General features: G+C 54.5%; 3 protein-coding genes across 5 annotated transcripts; 1 reads left to right on the top strand and 2 right to left on the bottom strand.

Annotated features, from left to right (window-relative positions):
* Positions 1 to 1,461: 1,461 nt before the first annotated feature.
* Positions 1,462 to 3,590, bottom strand: SDF2L1 (stromal cell derived factor 2 like 1). The gene is made up of 3 exons (XM_039868440.1): positions 3,291 to 3,590; positions 2,754 to 2,950; positions 1,462 to 1,866 (listed from the first exon to the last, which is right to left on the bottom strand). The coding sequence occupies exons 1-3, from the start codon at positions 3,475 to 3,477 to the stop codon at positions 1,585 to 1,587; spliced, it is 666 nt and encodes a 221-aa protein (XP_039724374.1). The 5' UTR covers positions 3,478 to 3,590; the 3' UTR covers positions 1,462 to 1,584.
* A 3,986-nt stretch (positions 3,591 to 7,576) lies between these two features.
* CCDC116 (coiled-coil domain containing 116) lies at positions 7,577 to 12,113 on the bottom strand (the record flags this gene model as incomplete). Its single annotated transcript, XM_039868430.1, has 5 exons — positions 11,960 to 12,113; positions 11,516 to 11,660; positions 10,188 to 10,751; positions 9,473 to 10,084; positions 7,577 to 8,302 (listed from the first exon to the last, which is right to left on the bottom strand). Coding segments are annotated over exons 2-5 (1,974 nt in total), but the record flags the coding sequence as incomplete, so codon positions are not given.
* A 1,878-nt stretch (positions 12,114 to 13,991) lies between these two features.
* Positions 13,992 to 19,668, top strand: YDJC (YdjC chitooligosaccharide deacetylase homolog). 3 transcript variants are annotated; one of them, XM_039868427.1, is made up of 5 exons: positions 13,992 to 14,232; positions 14,322 to 14,481; positions 14,685 to 14,784; positions 14,866 to 15,043; positions 16,198 to 19,668. In XM_039868427.1, exons 1-5 carry the CDS (start codon positions 14,069 to 14,071, stop codon positions 16,208 to 16,210), a joined length of 615 nt encoding a protein of 204 aa, XP_039724361.1. In that variant the 5' UTR covers positions 13,992 to 14,068; the 3' UTR covers positions 16,211 to 19,668. The 3 variants fall into 3 exon arrangements, with proteins under 3 accessions (XP_039724361.1, XP_039724360.1, XP_039724358.1); XM_039868426.1 differs by lacking the exon at positions 16,198 to 19,668 and adding an exon at positions 15,243 to 15,942 and having other exon boundaries at positions 13,995 to 14,232; XM_039868424.1 differs by lacking the exon at positions 16,198 to 19,668 and adding an exon at positions 15,253 to 15,942 and having other exon boundaries at positions 14,003 to 14,232.
* Positions 19,669 to 19,779: the final 111 nt, after the last annotated feature.

Genomic DNA, 19,779 nt, shown 5'->3' with positions numbered 1-19,779 from the left:
CAGGGGTAACTTGCTCAACATTGCAAACTTCAGCAGCTGCCTTGCCCTCTCTCACAGCCCCACTCCTCTGCCCCAGTGTTTTCTAGGATCACCTTCCAACAATCTACTTGCACTCCTATCTTGTCTCAGGTCAGGTGAGTGATGGGAGAGGGGAATAGACTTGTAGACAATGCTCAAGAGGTTTGGCAGTGGAGAGGTCAAGAAGGGGTCTGTGTTTGAGCAGAGCAGAAGCTCATGGGGGAGAGTGTGGGAAGTAATGTGCCTACATAGGATCCTCCTCCCCTCAGGCCTCGCAAATGGCCAGAACTTTTCTCCCACACCCAGTCGCTTGATTTCTCAAATGTAAGGTGCTCTGCCCACACTCCTCCAAGCCCCTTCCAACCAGTTGCTATACCCAGACTCTCCTGGGATTTTTATTCTCATTCAGGAAAGTGGCACCCTCTACAGAAGCAGTCCCCAACCTTTTTGGCACCAGGAATCGGTAGGTGCTCCTATGAGAATCTAATACCTGATGATCTGAGGTGGAGCTGAGACTGTGATGCTAGCACTGGGGAGCAGCTGCAAATACAAATGTTTTGTTCACTTGCCCTCCACTCACCTGCTGTGCGGCCCAGTTCCTAACAGGCCACCAACTGGTACCCGTCCACTGCCGGGGTGTTGGGGACCCCTGCTCTACAGTAGTTCCCTTAAGCCCCTACCCTCCTACACACACCTGGGTGGTTAGCAAGTCCAGGAAGACTGTAATCTCCACTATAACCTCTAGAGGTCACCCACACACCAGCAGAGTTGTTACTTTTTTTTAGTGCCTCCTATTTATTGTTCCTGTCTTTAGGTTGTAATGCTGTGCCTGCCCAAATTATGCCTCTTTCTTTCAGGAAGCTTTCTCAGATCTCTGCAGGTAGCAGTTCTTTGTGTTTACCTTCCTTTGTGATAATATTTTGAAGTTTTGTCATTTCCTTGGAAGGTCATAGTGGGGGCCTGAGATGCCACATGCCTATGCAGGCTGGGGTGTGTGGGGTGCCATTTGCATCAAAAGTGAGGGAAACTGTGATGCTAATTTCCAGCAGATGGGCAGAGTTCCAACACTTAACAAGTGTTAAGACTTCTCACAACTGCCAGGAGAATGAGGGGCCTTACCTCAAGGGATGAGGGGTCTGGAATATGTGTGCCCCATGTCTGCTAGCAAGGAGTGAAGCTCCCACTCCTGCTGAGGCCCTGTCCCCACTCTTAACAGGAAGGTTCATGAAGCTCAGGGGTTGGGGAACAGGGGGCACTTGGCATCAGACTAGCTAAGGGTTACAGGACAGTGTTGGAGAGCATAGAAAAGCATCAAAAAAGTTTGGACAGGTTCAGCTGTCAGGCTGTGCTGGAGGCAGCATTTTTACACTTAGGAAGAGATGGTGAACTGGGTCAGGGAAGGCTGGCAACTCCTGGTCACCTTCTGGGCTCACACCAAAACAGTCACAGACCAACATTCTTTAATTAACGAAGGCACTTGAGAATTCTTACAAACCCAAAGTCTCCACCAAGAGTGGCCCTGCAGACTCCTTACCCTGCTACCCTCCATCCACCCATCCATGGCACTCAGAGTTCATCGTGACTTGCAGAGGGATCCACGCTGGGCTTGATGAAGATACCTTCCATGGCCTTCCACATATTGTGTGTGTTAGCACTGGGCATGCCATGTACCTCATGCTGCCCACGGATGGGGCTCCCATACTGCTCGCCGGTGACTGACAGGAACACAGAGGTGCCCATGTGCTGGAAGCGCACAGCAGCTTCTCGCTCCCAGTGTTGCCCTGAGCAGCGCACCATCCACAGATCAAGGTCATCACCCTCGCCATCTTCCCCAAAGGCACTCACCTCCTATGGGTGCAGAGGGTGGGAGGACAGTAGTCACTGCAAGGGCTCACCGAGACCCTTGTGGTCACTTGCCTGACAGCAGCACTCACATCCAGGACACTGGGCCTCAGATCTTTCCCTGCACCTCTCTAAGCCTCAGTTTTCACAGCTGCAAAATGGGACAGTACAACCCCCACCCCAGCACCCAGTAGTACCTCCTCAACACGGGCTCTTCAAATACATGCATGCCCCATCCCATCTGTATGGGTGGTGACCACTGGCTCCTACAAAGCCAAAGCCTCTTCTCTCCTCCATATTCCTCCATCCTGACCCCTCTGACCCTCAACAAAGCCCAACTCCTCAGGCTGACAGTCAAGGTCTCTATTTAGCTCATGCTTTCCTGACAACACTCCAAAAGCACCCTCTGTTGCACCCCACTGCCTCCCTAACTTCCCACCCTTCCTCACCCCCTACCCAGTTCCAGTGAACTCCATGCGCAAGCTCTTCCCCAGGCCTGGAAAGACTCCTCTCTGTGGTCTAGAGGACTCCTGCTTATCCTTCCAGAACCAGCCTGAATTCCTCCTCCCCTGCAGGGTTTCTGTTCCCCACCCCAAAGCCCATGTGTGGATCCCCCTCCTGGGTCCAATTTGCTCCCAGTTGTGGAGCTATCCAACAGAGTCAGATCACTCTTCATTATCTGCCTCCCGGCTGAGCTGAGAACTCCAGAGAGCAGGACTCTGTACCAGTCACCTCTGTATCCCCAGAGGGGGCGCTCAGTAAACATTTCTGAATTGAAATGCCTGTTGCACCGACGCAGCTAAGGCTGACAGGGTGAGAGGAAGAGCCAAGACTCTGTTTGCCCCTCACACATACACCAGAAGCTTCTCCTGGGGCTGAGGGAGGGAGCTCACCTGGTTGTTGGACAGCGGCGACGGAAAGTGGTGCGTGTGCAGGTTCTTGCCGGTGAGCACGTGCGTCAGCCTGACCGCCTGCCCGCAACGCACAGGGGACCCACGCGGGCACCCGCCCTCCGAGTCGCCACGGATCCGCCAGTAGCTATTGGCGTCATCAGACGCCTCCACGCCCGTCACCGACTGTTGGCCGCTTCCTGAGGGGCGACACCCCAGCCCACACCCGGGTCGCTGTCAATCCCGGAACTCGCCACCCTCGGCCGGGACACCATAAACTTTCCCAGACAACCTCAACCCTGGGACCCCAACTCTTACCCCCAGCCTCCATCCCTGGCCCCTGGCTGAACTTCAAGTCCTTTGGCCCGCAACTCCAGGATGATCCTCCCTGCCCCCGATATCCCTCCGACCTCCAACAGGCGGTCCTTGTCCCCCTCAGTCCACCAACAACTCCAACCAGATGACCTCCAGACCCCTGGCTCGCAGACCCCCACGATCGCCTCGCCCCCTGGCGATGCCCCAGTCCCGGGCCCCGCGCACCGGATCCGTATTTGATGTCGTGCGAGTGCAGCCGCACCCGGTGCTGCGTATTGAACAGCTTCAGCACCGACCCGCAGGTCACGAACCCAGCGCCGGTCTTGGCGGCACCGCTGCCCAGCACCAAGAGCGCCAGCAGTAGCCCCAGCAGCGACGCTCCAGCAGCTCGGCGACGCCCCACGCTCCACATCGCCCCAGCCGGGCTCTGCCAGCTCGGGGCCCACGGGTCGCTTCCTTCTCCGCTGCTGACCAATCCAGCTCTGACAGCCCGTTGTGGCAGCCAGTTGCCGGCCTGCACGGCGCTTCGCCTGCCCTACCATTGGGTCGGCGTGGGCGGCACCTCCTCCAGCTTTCAAGAGCGGCGGCTGGGAGGAGGCTGGCGACACGAGGAGGGTTTTGATTGGTCCACGCTTCCGAGGACTCACCAATGACTACCAAAGGAAGCTCCAAGCGGAGGCAGCGTTGTCCCCGAGCGGCCTAGGTGAGGGGCACCCCACCTAGCGGCCGCTGAGCCCCTGCTTACCAAGCTCCCTCATCCTAGATCCCTGAACTCTCAATCATGGGCTCTCCCCTCAGACCCTGGGTCCGCAGCAGCACTGTCTCGAGGTTGTTCCACAGCTAGATTGTGTGGTCATAAAGTCGACAGATTTCAGGTACTGAATCACCTGGTCCTTCAGACCCCAGAATTAACTAATCCCCCAGTCACTTGGTCATTGTCTCCTCTCTTACATTGAGTCACTTCAGTCACTGGACCCTGGGGTTTCTGAATTCCCGTGACCACTCACGGACTCTTTCTAAGGCACTATGTCCGTTGGGCAGCAGAGCGGGTAGCAGGGAGCTGTGGTGTTAAGGATAACAGTGTGTTCTCACCAGGAAGCCTCAAAGCTGTCAGGAAACCAAAAACCTGGGAGACCAAGTGACTGTAGGAACCAAATCTGGATGAATGTGTCCCCTTAGTTTCTTACATGTGCAGGTGCCAGTCTCACTGCCTTCTCAGTCTTCAAGGGTGGGAAACTTACACCACTATTTATTTATTCATTAGTGGAACTTTTTTATGTTAACTTCACTCTGGCCCTGTGCTGGGGCCTAAGGGGAACTGGCTCTGGGCTATATTACCCAATAGGCTGACAGCATATTATTTTAGGGTTTTAATGTTTAGTACTGTTTTTTATTTTGAATTACATATGGCATGGGGCACCTTGATCTTTCCAGAGCTAGAGTATCTAAAATAGCTAAAGGTCAGCCCTGGATTTGGCAGACTCTACACTTGAGGGTAGAGGGACTAGAGTACAATTTGGGAAGCAATGAATGCGTCCTGTCGGACACACTAACAAGCATTTCAAACTTAATATATCCAAAGCAGAATTACTGGTCTCCTCCCTCAAACTGCTCCTCCCCCAGGCTTCCGCATAATGACAGCTCCAGTCACTAGTTGCTCAAGCCCAAAACTTGGGATTCATCTTTGTTTCCTCTCTTTACTGCACTCTTCACATCTAATCCAACACATTTTGATGGCTCTGATTCCAATGTGAGTCAGAAATGTGAGGCATTCCTCCTGCATCCCCCATCACCACCTTAATCTGAACCACTCTATTCTCCTCCAGATATCTGCCACTATCTCCTAACAGATTTCCCTGCTTCTGATACTCGGTCCCCACTAAGACATTCTCCACAAAGTGACTTATGCCTTAAAAAGCATAAATCAGATCATGCCAGACCCCTGCTGAAAGTCACCAACAGCTTCCCACAGTACATAGGACCAGAGGTTGGTGAGGACAAAGTAAGTAATCTCGCTGACAGGCAAAGAAAGGATTCATAGGACAATAGAGACCTGAGAACTAGAGTAAGGGATGACAATGTGGCTCTCCCTTGCTTCTCTTGGGGGCTTCATGGCTTCTCCTAGCTGTTCCTTTCTCCCACCTCCTCTACAGAGCACCTTCTCCAACTCACCCTATAGGCAGGTGCACGGGGCCAATTATGGCATCTCCAGGGCCCTCCACTTCCTGGCCACGGTTTGTCTTCAGCTCTACTTGATTCCAGGAACAGCTTAAGGTACAATCAGCCAAGACATGGAGTCCATTTCCCCTCTCCTTGAATCAGGGAAGGCATTGCAATTCACTTTGACCAAGAGAACACCGCTGAAGTGCTATTTTGGGACTTCTGAGCACAGGCTGCAAGAGCAGAGGTAGTTCTTGCTCCTTCTCTCTAGGAAGCCAGTGGCTGTACCCTGCACCATGCTGTAAGGAAGTGTAGACTAGACAACTGAAAGCTCAGGGGCCACATGGAGAGAGACCCTGGAAAAAGAGAAATCATGTGGAACATTCCAGCCTCAACCCAGCCCCCAGCTGAAAGCAGCCACATGAACCACTCTGCCTACACCTCTGCCAACTGTCAAACCCCAACATCATGACAAATGGTTTGAAGCCACTTAAGTCTCAGAGTGGTTTTTTACACAGCAACAGATGTCTGAAACAGGACCTAAGGTCATGTGTCTCTAGTACCATGTGCCAGTGGTTCCCAAAGGGGCTGTTACTGCCCCAGGGACAGTCCTTGGACATGTGCCTCTAAAGCTGAAATGGGGATATGTTCAATTCTCCCTTAAGAACTTGGCAACGGGACCTGTGAAACTGGAGGATATCACAGCAGTTGCTGTTTCTCAGAGCCTTAGGGTCCCCCTTCTTGGCTCCTTTCTGCCATCAGGAATTCTTACCTTTCTGCAGAGACATGGAAAATGGCTGCTTCACACCACCCAGGCTTGTCTTCAGCCTTCAGTGCAAACTGAACCAGAATATCTCAGTTCATCTCAATTGTAGGCTTCTGGGAAAGAACCTGACTGGCTTAGCTTGGACTGGGATGTACCAATAGGGCCAACCAACAGTGGCCAAGTGATATGGCAATAAGGTATGAAAATGGCTGTTGTGGCCCCACACTGCAGTGATGGCGGCAGTGGGTGGCCTCAGGAAATGGGTCTTATGAACTGAGCATGTACACTGAAAGATCCTAGTCAAAAGAGCTCTGTGAAGAATGGTTGCCTGACCTTCCCTCCCCCACCTTAGGACCCTGGTCCTTCTGATTGGCAGTAGAGCAAGTCTTCCTCCCAGAATCACAGGGCATGGGTGTAGGGTGGAAGGTTCACCCTGCCTGGTTTCAAAGGAAGCTCTACAGTTGTGCCCTCACTTGTGGGCCACTGAGCATAGTCAGGCTCGGTGGAGCAGGCCTGGCCTCTCTGCCCCTGGGTGGGCTCAAGGGGAGGCATGAGAGACCTGCCAGGCTCCCCGCAATGGCAGCCTGCACAGTGAGGCAGTGTGGAGCACCTAAATGTGTTCTCTCAGCTGTGGGGAAAGGGTGGGGGTGGGCGAGAGGTTGACTTGGTCCCTGGGTGAAGAAGCCCGAACAGGGGAGCAAACAGGCTGTCCTAGGAAGGCAGAGGGAACGACAGTGCTGAGCTTGTGGCACAGGAAGGCGAGAAGCCCTAGGAGAATATTGGAGATGAAACCCGCCATGCCTACAGATCTTTCTAGAGAGAGCCCAGGGCCGCCGAAGAAGGGGTAGTCATGTGGCCAGCCTGGGGCAGCCAATCCGTAGCTTGACTGACCAGCAGCCCCCATATGACCTGGCATGAAACCTCCAGATTCAGGAGTTGGAGGTGGAAAATACAAATTTTGAAGACAGGTGGCCATGGGAGCAGCAGGAGAGGGTGGTATCTCAGTCAGAACATGAGGGTGTAGCATATCAGAGAGAGGAGGAAGCCACCATGGCAGAGGAGGAGCCCCCAGGAAACAGGAGTCATGATGCACAGGGGCCATGATGAAAGGGGACTGTGAGCCCTGAGAGGCTTGAAAAGCCAGGAAGGTGCAGACCAGAGTGAAAAAAAGCCACAAGCCAGGGACTTGTGTTCAACAGAGCACGTAAGATCATGGGGCTCAGCACTAGCAGCTGTCATGAAAGGTGCTACTATTCAAGGGCACGTGTGCAGGTACGTGGAAGGGAGACTGAAATCTCTAGACAAGAAAACTGCTCTATCAACACAATCTTTATTTCTCGCGTTGGCAGGGGCCAGCTGGGCGGGGGCGGGGCAGCATTATCATGGAGCAGGAGGAGGAGCAGGAAATTCAGGGGCTTAGGAGGCCTCACTGAGGGTCTCCAGGGCTGTCTGAGGAGTGACTGACCTCAGCCACCCCTTGAGGCTCAGGGGGCCTCTGGGTCTCTCTCGTCTCCAAAGAAGTCGTAGTTCTTGTCCTCACCCTCGTCATTCTCGTCCTCCTCCTCCTCCTCCTCCTCGTCCCGTCCTCCTCCTCGTCCTCCTCCTCATCCTCCTCCACCACCTCCTCCTCTTCCTCCTCCTCATTGCTCTGGCCCTCCTCCACATCTACTGCTTGCTCATGCTGGTTGGAGCCCACGCCAGTAATGAGCTTGGGCTCCAACAGGCTTGTGGGCTCCTGCTCCTCAGCTGTACTCTTCTCCTGAGGGGTGGGCAGCTGGGAGCCCAGTGACTCAGTGTGGAGGGAGGGCTCTGCAGCCGTCTCCTGATCCACGACAGTGGCCGGCTTGGGCAATGTGGAGGGGGCTTCCGGGCTGTGCGGGGAGGTGCTGGGGTGGGCAGTGCCACGGTGGGCAGCAGAGCGCTGGGCAGTGCTACGTTGGGAAGTGTCGCGCTGGGAGGCCCGTAGGGACGTGGGCCGAGACACTGGCTGGGATACCTGCTGGGCCTGCTGGGCCTCCTCCAGCTTCTTCAGGAGGCAGCTCCAGTTAACCTTTGAAGACAGGCGGATGTGGGAGCCCTTCACCTTCTTGAAGCCCAGGAGGAGGTCCATGAGCGCCTCGGTGATAGGGAAAGAGATAAAGCCCAGCTGCTTGGTGAGGTTCCTCTCAAACTTGTACTTGCAGATGAGCAAGGAGACAGCCTGCTCCATCAAGTAGTTGACAAGCTCCTCGTACCAAGGGTTGGAGAGATGGGGCATGGCGGACGAGATGGAGGGCAAGGTCTTCTTCTTCATGAACTTGTAACTGGGGCTCTGTGCAGCAGCCAGGGAGGGAAGGGAGACACATCATGTCACTCCTCCTACCCTGGGATGTCCCTCACATCCACAGCTCCCCACTTGTCACCCATATGGACACCACACCTGGCACACTAAAGGTACGGCCTCGACACATCTGCTCTGCTGTTCCCTTTAACAGCTGAGCACAGGTCCGGCATGTTTGCCAGTCTTCACACTTACCACACCGTCATCACATTGGCCACACCAGTCGGCCTAGGGCAAGGCCTCCGACCACAGTCACAGTGTCAGCCAGACTGAAGTCTGGACAACCTGGACTCTAGCAGGTTCTCACCCAGGCCAGGGTTCAGAGTTGGGAAGCATGTCTGGGACTTAATGGGTGAAAGGAGGGTTGGAGGCTGTGCTGGAGACCTCCCAGGGTGAAGCCACCTACATCTCCATACTCTTCCTGGGCGACTTCCTGTCATCAGGGCAGACACACTGGAGCCCTGTCCTAGGCAGCGGGAATCAGAGTGTGCTAGACCTAGGATGCAAGACCCCACTCTGGGATCAGGCTACTGTCCACAAGGGACAGGACCCTCCCCACATGGGAGAGTCTCCAAGATTCACGTGCAAATGTTAAAAAAATACCCAGAATTAAAAATAGCCTTTATTCATCTTTGACAACACCTGGCAATAGCTAGGCCAGGGTTCTTGGTCCCCCATCAGCTTGTCCCTTGCTCTGGTGGTTTCCGCAGTACAGGGCAAGAGACCTGAACCATGGGCATCTGCCAGAGACAGTGGCCATTAGGAATGGTGGCTGAAAGGCCCCTTCCCCTGCAAACCTGTCCTTAAGTTCCCCGGCTCCACTCTTGAGATTTTCTTTGGATACAATGAAGAGAAAGATAGGGAGAATTTTCTTATCAAGGAGGTGAGTGATGAGAACAGAGGGAGGTGGTAGGAGGAGAGAGAGTGGGGGGGGACAAGTGGAGCTGTGACCTCGGTGAGGTGGTTCTGGCTAGAGGGCACTTCCACCTCAATCTTAGGGGTAGGCAAGGTGATGTGTAGATTCTGCCAGGGCTGGGCCCTCTGACTGGAGCTCAGGGGCCCAGAAACAGGTATGGGTGATCTCTGTACTTTAGGGTCCTGGTCAGGTACCTCCTGCCTAGGAGGGGATAAAGGAACCTTGGACTCTTCTGTAGGTGTCACCTGGAGCCGGAATCTGGTGGCTCCTTGGGTACTAGACATGGGGGAACCACCTTCCTTGGGTTTGCCCCCTCCTTTGGACTTGATGCTCTTTCTGTGAACCATTTTGAGGCTGGAGGTCGTGGTAGGAAGGGAATAACTATAGGGCTCCTCCCCTTCGGTGAGTGAGGCCCCCTCAGAGCCTGGCATGACTTCCAAGTTAGGCTCTGTGGTGGGCTCCCATTCTGATGGAAAGAGAGGGCAGCCGTTTTGGCGGCGGGCACCACTGAGCTTGTCCGCAGCCTGGTTGACCACATTCTGCAGGGCAGGGAAAAGGCGGTGCTCAGCCAGGAAGTCCAGGGTCCGATGGGGCTCGCGGAGTGAACAGTAGCCAGGCAGGTCAAAGGATGTTGGCTGGCTCAGCAAGGACTTGATCTCCTTGTTGAACTCTCGCTTGAGGAAAATCAGCTCCCGCTCTGTAGGCCCCAGATCTGAAACTTCAGGCGTGCCTGAGCTCGAACCCAGCAGGCCTGAGAACCAGGACAGGGGCTGCTTTGGGGTCCACTGGCTGCTGGACTGGCTGCCCATAGAGTCCCACGGCAGGGAGTCCCTCTGGGAGGACTGCCCCAGGCTTTTCTGCAGAGAGAAAGGAACTCTCAGAGGTGTCCAGGAGGAGCCAAGCCAGGCTTGGCCCTGGCCCTGGGCTCCATCCTGCCCACTCCATGGCCCCAAATCTCACCCCTCTGTTTTCCAGCCGTAACAGCCGCTTGAGGCTCTTTTCCTGCAGGAGTTTGTCCCTCCTAGGTGACAGTGGGCCCAAACCGTGGTAGCCCATGTCACTGTCTCGGCTGTGGGAGCCCGGCCAGCCAGCTGTGAAGTTGCTATGGGAGTCAGACATGGAGCTGGAGCAGGATGGGTAGTTGTTGGGGTTCCCAATGCAGAGGCTGGGCCGGACACGGTGACGGTGCATGGTACTGAGGCTGGGCCGGGCACGCACCCGTCGCCCGCCCCTTGGCACCTCCACTGGGTCCTGCACCTCCACCAGTGGCACCCCTGCCTCTGTCTTCATGGTGGCCATGCGCTCAGTTGCCTTCTCCACCACGGTCTGCAGGCTGTCCAGCACCTGGCCCTCAACAAGGAAATCCAGGAAGCTACCAAAGGGCCGAGGACCCTTTGAGTTTCGGCGGTGGCTGTGGAGCCCTGAGCTGCCCGAGGGGCCGTACATCGACGGTGGATGTGGCACGTGGCCCAGCTTAGAGGCTTGCCCCATTTCCGGGAATGCTGGCTTCTTATGCGGCTGAACCTGAGTAGACAGGCATGTCACAGTGGGCTGAAATGCCCCACAGGAGGCGGGATCCCCAGGGTCTTCCCAGGGTACCAGGAACTGGGTAGGGAGTGAGCAGTGGAAGAAACTCTGTTTTGGAGTCAGGCAGCCTTGGGTCTGGACCCTAGCTCTCCCACTTTCAGGCTGTGTGACTGTGGGCACAATGGCCCCTTTCAAGGTCCAGTTTTCTTTTCTGCAAAGTGGAGATCTATTTAGGGTTGCCCTGAAACTTCCCTGACACATACATTTCACATACACTTCACATACACAAGCCCTGACCAGGGAGTCTGAAAGCCCGCTTCTGTCCTCTCACAGGGTGTGAGTGGGTAATCACGAAACCCCTCTAAGTCCCACTTGGGCTCCTCATCTCTAGAGCAGGCCAGCCCTGTTCCACTTCTGGGCTGCATAGAACACCTATGGTCCTGAGCCCTGCACACCCCATGGCTGCTTCTGCAACTGGACCCCTAGGCCCTGAGCAGACCAGACCCTATGCTCTCACTTGGGGAGGCAGTTCACCAAGCCCTCCCAGGCCACTGGAGGTCAAGGGGATACAGGGAATGAAATTGATGAGGACTAGGACCCAGCAGGGGGTCAGAGGAGTGATCAAAGAGATAAGGACATCACTAGGAGGCCCAGGCAGGAAGTCAAAAGGAAATGAGAAAGGGGGGCAGTGATTAGGGGCGCTGGAACTGGTGAGGAACACAGTGGGGGTCTCGGAGTTAGGCTTTGCTGGGTATACTTACCCGGGCCAAGTACGTGGTATGGCCGGCCTCATCGTCTGCCAAGTATCCCGAGTGGTGGCGGCAGCTGGTCATTATGCCAGTAACCGGGCCTGCTGCCCAACTTCTCTCTCTTCAGTTCTGCAGTGCAGCCATGAGTTCCTCTCTGCTACTGGCAGGGGGATGGTATGAGGGTCCCCTCAGGCCTCCATGAGTTTGAGTCTCCCTCTGTCCATCTGTTGGATACTGCATCAGTGGTCCAGGGGGCCACAGGTCCTTCGTTCCCCACAACCTACGTCTCTCACGTGTCTGGCCTTTTCTCTGCTCGGAGTCCCCTGGGCGTCTGCGCACCATCTGTGTCCAGAGTCGTCGGGGGCGAGGTCCTGTCTCTGACCATTTCTGACCCTCTCCCCTCCCAGACATGGGGCACCCTGGCGTCCGTCCCTGGCCCAGAGCCCAGCCTCTCACCAGAGTCCAAGCTTCGCTAGGTGTCAGCCAGAGCGAGGAGAACTTGCTGAAGGGCGGCAACACTGGGCTTTGGGGTCGCCGCAAGGCAGATCCCCACTTGCTTATTTGCATGCCGCGTCCTGATTGGCTAGCAACGGGCCCCTCATCCTCTAGCTCACCCGACACAATTGTTGGGGGCGGAGCCCACATTGGCCCCTCCCCTCATTTTATCGGGCTCTGTCCCATGTTCTCGGTGGGAACTCCTGGCTGAGCTCTGAGGCTGAGGCTCTGATCCTTGCTCCACATCTACCCTAATGGGAGGCTGAGGGTCAAAGCCACAGCCTATTCTAGCGACTTAAGCATCTTCCTTGGCTCCTCTCTGGTCATGGCATTGTCCTGGTCCCCCTGCTCTCTGTCTTCTCTCCACTATCCCCTCGCCTACCGTGAACAACTTCAGGGTCTGTCTTGAGCCCTCTCCCCACTGTAGCCTTCCTGAGCGCAGTGAAAAAGGTCCTGGCTCTAAGTCACAGGTCTAGTTTCAGTTCCTACCTCTGCTGTTTCCTGCCTGTGTAACTCAACCTCTCTGATCCTCTGATCCCCCTCTGTAAATGAAGTTGAATATCCTTCCACGTGGGAGTATGAAGATTAAATCTTCATACAACACATCCGGCACCCCATAAAATCCTTTATATGTTGCCTCCTCTCCTTCCTCCCCCATTTGTCTGGTAAACTTCTCATGCACTCCCCATCCCAGGTGTCGCCTCATTGGAGAAGGCTTCCCCAAAGGCTTGCCACCCCCAAGAATGATCGCAAACCCCATTCCAGATTCTGCCACACCTTTTTGTTACTTGTTCACCAGTAATATTAAAATAGGTGCTCAATAAATGTCAACTTCCTCTTTCCAATCTTCAGACACTCAGGGCCTCTGGCCTTTCCAGGTTCAGCTTCCCAGTAGAGAATGACAGTTGGTTGAGGTCTGACAATTTAACAATAAAGTTTGCATATAACAGTACTTATGCCAAGAGCTTGGTGAAGGGCTCTTTGAGGCCTCCAATTCTTACACTGCCCATGGTAGTGGATATAATTTGTTATTCTCAAGCTTGGCTCTATCCTCTCTGCCTCTGACCGAGGGGACAACCAGGGCCTTGAGGACTGGAGCAGACCCAGATGCAGGCCCAGGGTTTCAGAGGCCAGTCTGAGCTCTACTACTTCTAACGGGCACTTTGGGCAAAGACACTTCCTTTCTCTGAGCCGCAGTTTCTTCAAACAGCTTGGTAAACAGGAACAATGTTACCAATGTCATAGGCTGGACACAATACTGCACTTCCATTGGGAAAATCAAGACAGCTACTTTAGAATGGAAACCCTAGCTATTAACCATGTGACTGAGTATAGTCATGGGTAGGGAAAGCTTCTCTGGACCACAGAGAAAAAAATAAGATTATGAATGTAACCTCTTGCACAGAGCTCAAGAGAGGGAAGCAGGGGCTAATGCTTTCTCAAACGAAGCCACTGGCATTACATGTTTTCTTTCATTTTCTTATTGTTTAGAGCTTTTACAAATCACAAAAAAGGCCTTATTTTAGAAAAATCAGGAAAAGACAAATGGGCAATTTCGTAAAAAAGAAATACAAAGAATAAAAACATGAAAAAGTTCATAGTCACTATCAAAAAAATTAAAAGAATGAGATAACTAATTTGATCATTATTTCTCAAAACAAAAAACTTGGGGGTGGGGGTGAAGAAGAATTGTGTCTATTTGCTTAGCAAAAATATTGGAAGGACACTACCCAAGAAGTTAACAGTGGTGATCTCTGGAAAGCGTAAGAGATTTTTTTATTCAGGACTTTTTCTCTGTATTTTTCATATTAAATATCATTTTTGCAGTCACCGAAAGTTTCGCATTAATAAGTGGAACCATGGTCAGGTTGTGGCGGTGCACACTGTGTGGAGGTGGTGGTGGGAGGTCGTTGCAGGGCCAAGGCGGGACCGCTAGGTGGCGAGAACAAAGGCGAGGTGCTGGTGTGTCGTGGTGTGTGCGTCGGGGCGGGGTCTTGGGCAGTGTTTAGGGGCGGGCCTGGACTGTCCAGTCCACTCCCCTCAGGTCCCCAGCCGCGGGCGTAGGCAGAGATGGCCAGGCCGCGCGTGCGGTTGGTGATCACTGCAGATGACTTTGGTTACTGCCCGCGGCGGGATGAGGGCATCGTAGAGGCCTTCCTGGCGGGGGCTGTGACCAGCGCGTCCCTGCTGGTCAATGGCGCGGCGGCGGAGAGCGCGGCGGAGCTGGCCCGCAGGTGAGCGGCGGCCCCCTACAGGGTCAGGGCGGACTTGGGGCGCCACCGCCCTGCGGCCGCCAGTGCTCCCGCTTGCGTTCGGCCCGCAGGCACCAAATTCCCACGGGCCTCCACGCCAACTTGTCCGAGGGCCGCCCCGTGGGCCCGGCCCGCCGCGGCACCTCATCGCTGCTCAGCCCCGAAGGCTTCTTCCTGGGCAAGATGGGATTCCGGGAGGCGGTGGCGGCCGGAGACGTGGCCTTGTCCCAGGTGCGGAAATGCGGCTGCAAAAGGATGATTCCCCCCACCCCCAAGGCTCCGTCCCGAGATACGGTGACGCCATCAGGGGCAGGAGCGGAAGCTAGATACCTCCCTGGTTCCAACACTGAAGCAGTCAGTTGGAGGTGCAGGGAGGGGTCCTCCTCGGTCACTGAGCCCGGACGTTCAAGGTGCCTATCGTCCTCTCCTTCCAGGTGAGGGAAGAACTGGAGGCCCAGTTGAGCCGCTTCCAGGAATTACTGGGCAGGAATCCCACTCATGTGGACGGGCACCAGCACGTGCACGTGCTCCCAGGTGCGTGGGTTGGTGGTACCAGGCAGGGAGAAGGTCGCAGTTGGGGAGACATGCCCCTTCCTGACTTCACCCCATTCTCAGGCGTGTGCCAGGTGTTCGCTGAGGCGCTGCAGGCCCACGGGGTGCGCTTCACAAGGCTACCTCTGGAGCGAGGAATAGGCGGCTGCACATGGCTCGAGGCTCCTGCGCGGGCCTTCGCCTGCGCTGTGGCACACGACGCCAGTGCCGCTGTAGGTCCTTTCTCCCGCCGCGGCCTAAGGTGAGCCTTCTCCCACCCTACTCGCGTGCCCTGCCACCTGCCCGGCCTAGGTCCCAGTGGGTCTAGATGGACATTCACCTGGTCAGCTCAAAGGGAGTCGGGTTTCGCCCAGCGGTGCCTCCACCCCAGATCCTTCCCGCCCGCTTCCTAGCCCTTCCTGACACTGTCCTGCCTGCCAGTCCCTTCCTCTGATACCCAGGTATCCACAGGTGGACCGATGCCTTCGTGGGCCTGAGCACCTGTGGCCGGCACATGTCGGTTCACCGTGTGTCGGGGGCTCTGGCCCGGGCCCTGGAAGGTACACCCACAGGCCACTCCTTGACAGCGGAGCTGATGGCCCACCCAGGCTACCCCAGTGTGCCTCCGGCTGGGGGCTGCGGTGAGGGCCCTGATGCCTTTTCCTGCTCTTGGGAGCGGCTGCATGAGCTGCATGTCCTCACAGAACCCACACTGCGGGCCCGGCTTGCCCAGGATGGCGTGCAGCTCTGCGCCCTCCATGATCTAGACTCCAAGAGACCAGGGGAGGGGGTCCCTGGTGAAGCCACTCTGGAAACCTTCCTGGAGCCCTCCCAACTGTGACCCTGACAACCAAGAACTAATGTCTTGGTGCTCAGGAAGGGGCAAGGATGGAGCTTTGGCACAGCCCCGGACCAGGTCCTTGAATGGGTTCTGTGACTTCCCTGGGCAGAACCATGTTACCTCTATGCCCATATCCTCATGACGCAATAGTGGTGGCCAGAGCTTCAGCAAGCCCTCTTGGCTGCAGGCGGGTCAAGCTGTGACATCTGGGCCTGGGGCCTGCCAAACATTTGGTGCCCTTTATGTTTCCATGTAAGCATCTTGTTTAGGTGTAGTGGGGAGAAATTATTGTATTAATAAAATAACATGTTTCTTGTAAACTTGGATGATTTAAAACTGTGCCCAGAAAACCTTCGCAGACACATGAATGGACAAAAGCAACTCCCTTGGGGCCCAAACCAGGTCGCTATTTCAGAAAACTTCCAAAGTCTACTTTCATTCATGTTTAGATTTTATTATTTGGGGTAGAAGGGGGGATATCTCACCAGTCTACTTTTTGTGAGGTATATTATCATCTCAATTTTTATTTAAAAAGAAGTCACCTGTTCTAAGTAAGCAGCCTTTTGCCATCCTAGGGGACAGATCTGAGGAAGTCCTGCAAGCTCAGAGGAGTTCATTGAAATTTTTCCAGGAGGGAAGTCTTCTGTGGAAATGAGACCCTGGATTCCAAACTGGACTGGTGATGTGTAGATGCCCTGTGACTGAAGCCCATGTGGCTTGGACCTGGAGATTCAGGGAACAGGTGGGGAAGAGGGCAAGGAGTTCTCTGGAGCACAGGGAGTCCTGCCCTGCTCCAGAGGATGGAAAGGCAGATGGAACACCAAATGGTCCTTCTTGTCTCATGTTAGTGCCTATGTGCAGGCACCAATGTCCTCCTTTTGCAGACCTAGAGGTGGGCGTGGCAGAGCAGGGATTCGAAGCTACCTGTTTATGTATTTTCTATGCACTGTGCCAGGCATGGAATCAGGTGCCAACAGAGCTCTGTCCTGGCCTAGGCAGCCTTGAAGAATATGCAGCTTTCTGAAGCAGTGAGGGGGGATCATGTTCCTGCCCTCCTACCCCTCATCCTATCCTTGACTGTGGATTCAGTTTCCTCTTTTCTTCCTCCATTTTCCATCCTAACCTTTTCTTGACCTTGACTCTTCCAGGCACTGGCCCTTTCCTCCTTCCATCCATGTCTGTGAACTGGAATTACTGAGTTTGATATCTTCTGTTGCCTCACCCTCACCTTCTTTCCTCAGCCCACTGGGGTCTGGCCACACTCCTGCAAGCTTCTGGATTGAGCTGGCAGGGGTGGCCTGAAGGCAGCCTGTTGGTACAGGGCCACCTCCTTTGCGGGGGGTTCTGCTGTACTGAGGAGGAGGAGGAGGCAGCTGGCTGTGTAGTTCTGATTCTCAGGATAGAGGTGTAGGTGGATAGGAGAGACTTGGGGGCCTGCACAGATGTTAGATGAAGCTGTAGGAGTGGCTACTGTCACCCAGGGAAGGAGAGAGGGATGACCAGAGATGAAGGCCCAGATCAGCCCTGGGGATGAGTGTTTAACAGTGGAGAGAAGAGAGGGAGCATGGCCAACTCGAGAGGATACACAGGAGACCGAGTTCCATCTCACAAATGGAGAGAAGGTGGTAAGAGAAGAGGGCCATAGGTGGCGCAGGGCCCATTGAGGGGCTGGTCACCGGTGCCCCACCCACCAAGGAGACGGGGGTATTATTATGCCAAACCTGCTGTTGGCTGGGTGGCTTAGGCAAAGGGTTTACTATTATCCACTCATTTGTCCGTCACATACTGAGGGTCTGCTCTGTGCCAGGCCAGGGCTGGGTGCTCAGTTGGCTACACAGGAACAGTTGGTGTGATCCAGGATGCAGTGGGGTAGCGAAAGGAACACACAGCAAAATGGGGGTCAGAGGAGTTCCTAACCCAGCCTGGAGAGGTCAGGGAATATTGTCCAGAGGAAATAACTTCCTTCCTTGGGCTTTGGTTATGCCTCTGCAGTGTTGGCTAGTCATTTTGCTCTGATCCCGAGGCCCACATGGTGCCCTCAGGAGTCCAGTTTGCAAGCAAAAACACTTCCAATCATCCAGAATTGGCTATTAATCAAGTACTGCTCAGGGCATGCACTATGTTAAAGTCCCAACTTCAGCTCTGCTCCACAGGTTGGTGCCACACCCCCCCATTTCATGAGGGAAGCAAAGAGAAGCCAGTGCAGAAGGGGCAGGAAGAACTCAGATCATCTCTGGCTTTGCCTTCCATTGGGTCAGATACTGGCATGCAACAAGAGCCAGACTGTAAGAACACAGGCCAGGTGTCCTTGGCTGTCACTGAACCCGTTTCCTCTTCTGTGAAAATAGGGATAATGGTACCCATGGGTTGTCCTGAGCTACAGAGGATAAAGTGTTGGGATGTGGCAGAGTACCCAGACCAGATAATCAAAGGAAAGGCTTGCTCCTTGCTTCCTGGTAAAATGACACCTCAGATAGTCTCTCCCAGAAACCTGCCCACCTGGCTGACAGGACAGGCCTGGTCTCAGCTGGTGTCAAATTACAGGCAAGGAATTTGACTGACTGAAAATAGTGTCAGGGCCCCAGTTGGGCCTTGGGCTGAGTCAGCACCTTAGCAGTCTGCTGTTCTGGGGACTCAGGCGTTTCTGACTGGAATCCTTTCAGAAAATGGCATAGCCCCACCCTCAGGCACACCCTCATTAGTTCCATGACTTTGATCAGGATGGCCAACTTGCTCCTCTGCTAAATGTGGATATCACTCTTGGAGCTGGCAGGACCAAAGTGATGAATACACGCGGAGGTGCTGTCCCTCTAGTAGGGTGATCCCTCAGATACTCAAAGGGTCCCACTGCAGATCTCAATAGTCTGGACTCTCCAGCCTTTTCTGCTTCCCTCGGGGAAGGCCGGAACATCTCTGTGTGCCTCTTTTGGAGGCTGGGCATGGGGAGAGAGGAGCAGGCAGAAGCTGCAGGAGACCAGAAGCCCGATGACCTGCTACCCCCGTCTCTGAGAGCACAGGCCCCTGGCACCGTCCTCCACCAGTAAGGAAGAAACCCACACAACCACGACAGTGTCGGAGAGCATTTTTATTAAGGGCAGCAGAACGGGATCACAGCATCTTAGAAAGCCTATTCTCTGCCATGTGGGGCAAGGGTAGGGAGGAGGGGGAGGACCTGGGACACTTTGGATCAGGCGGCTGTGAATTCCTGAGTGGGCTCGGGTCAGTGGTGGCAGCCCAACAGCTCTCCTCTCCCCCAGAGGACCCAGCTGTTTGGTTGTGGAGCTGCCAGGGCTGCCTGCCAGCATGCTCAAAGCCTGCTCGGAGGGCTAGGTGACCACCTTGAACTCGTTGGTGGCAGCCCAGCTTATCCAGTTGCCCAGGCCTGAAGGAGGGACCACCCACAGCCTTCCTGAGGCCAGGCCTTCCTGAATGGAGCAAATCATGGGGTGTAATGCCAGGGCTGAGAGTCCCCTGGGGGGCTGCCGGCTTTGACAAAGATATCCTCCTTTGGTGAGCAGTGAGGAGTGACAGGCAGGCAGAGCTACACTTGTAGAAACACGAAGCAATGGGAAAGTTTCCAAGAATGGCAATAATTCTGGATTCAGAGAAGCAAAGATAACAGATGGTAGCTTATTTGGATAGCTTCTGACAGAATTTGGCATTTTATTACAAATCTGTGTATGAGTGAAATAAAGTCCACCATCACCATTCTGCTAATTAAGAGACAGATGCGGAAATGCTGGCCCAGTGCTCTTGCCATAATGGGCACACCGAAGTCTCCAGAACATGCCCCCTGAGTACCTAGGACTAAAGAAGCCAAGTTCATTGACACACCACAGGGGCCACATACCTAGACAACTAAACGTTATGCTGCCCGACTTACCCATCACTCTCACTTCTGCATAGGTAAAACCAAGCTGTCTTACAGGTCATAAGCTCTGGAAAGAGCTCAAGTTTTAGAACTAAAATGAAAACAAAGCAAAGTTTCTTGAAGTCATTTCTCCACAGGATCTACTCCCCCTGAGAGCCAAGAAGGGAAGCCACCAGTGGCAGAAGCAGAGTTGGTGACGCATGGCATTTGGATCATCGGCTTTCCTCTGGGTGTCAGTGACATGTATTCTCTACTATTTCAGGGAAAGTCCCACTTGCTTTGAAAA

The sequence above is a fragment of the Pteropus medius genome, unplaced genomic scaffold, assembly GCF_902729225.1.
Source record: "Pteropus medius unplaced genomic scaffold, Ma_sr-lr_union100, whole genome shotgun sequence".
Lineage (NCBI taxonomy): Eukaryota > Metazoa > Chordata > Mammalia > Chiroptera > Pteropodidae > Pteropus > Pteropus medius.
Note: the sequence above shows the minus strand (reverse complement) of the source record. Positions and strands in the feature narration are given on the sequence as shown.

Coding starts and splice junctions, on each gene's coding strand:
- SDF2L1 (XM_039868440.1), bottom strand. CDS start 3,477: ATGTGGAGCGTGGGGCGTCGCCGAGCTGCTGGAGCGTCGCTGCTGGGG. Junction 2,951..3,290: donor CGACATCAAATACGGATCCG/GTGCGCGGGGCC, acceptor GTCGCCCCTCAG/GAAGCGGCCAACAGTCGGTG. Junction 1,867..2,753: donor CGCCGCTGTCCAACAACCAG/GTGAGCTCCCTC, acceptor CTGCACCCATAG/GAGGTGAGTGCCTTTGGGGA.
- YDJC (XM_039868424.1), top strand. CDS start 14,069: ATGGCCAGGCCGCGCGTGCGGTTGGTGATCACTGCAGATGACTTTGGT. Junction 14,233..14,321: donor GCGGCGGAGCTGGCCCGCAG/GTGAGCGGCGGC, acceptor TTCGGCCCGCAG/GCACCAAATTCCCACGGGCC. Junction 14,482..14,684: donor GAGACGTGGCCTTGTCCCAG/GTGCGGAAATGC, acceptor CTCTCCTTCCAG/GTGAGGGAAGAACTGGAGGC.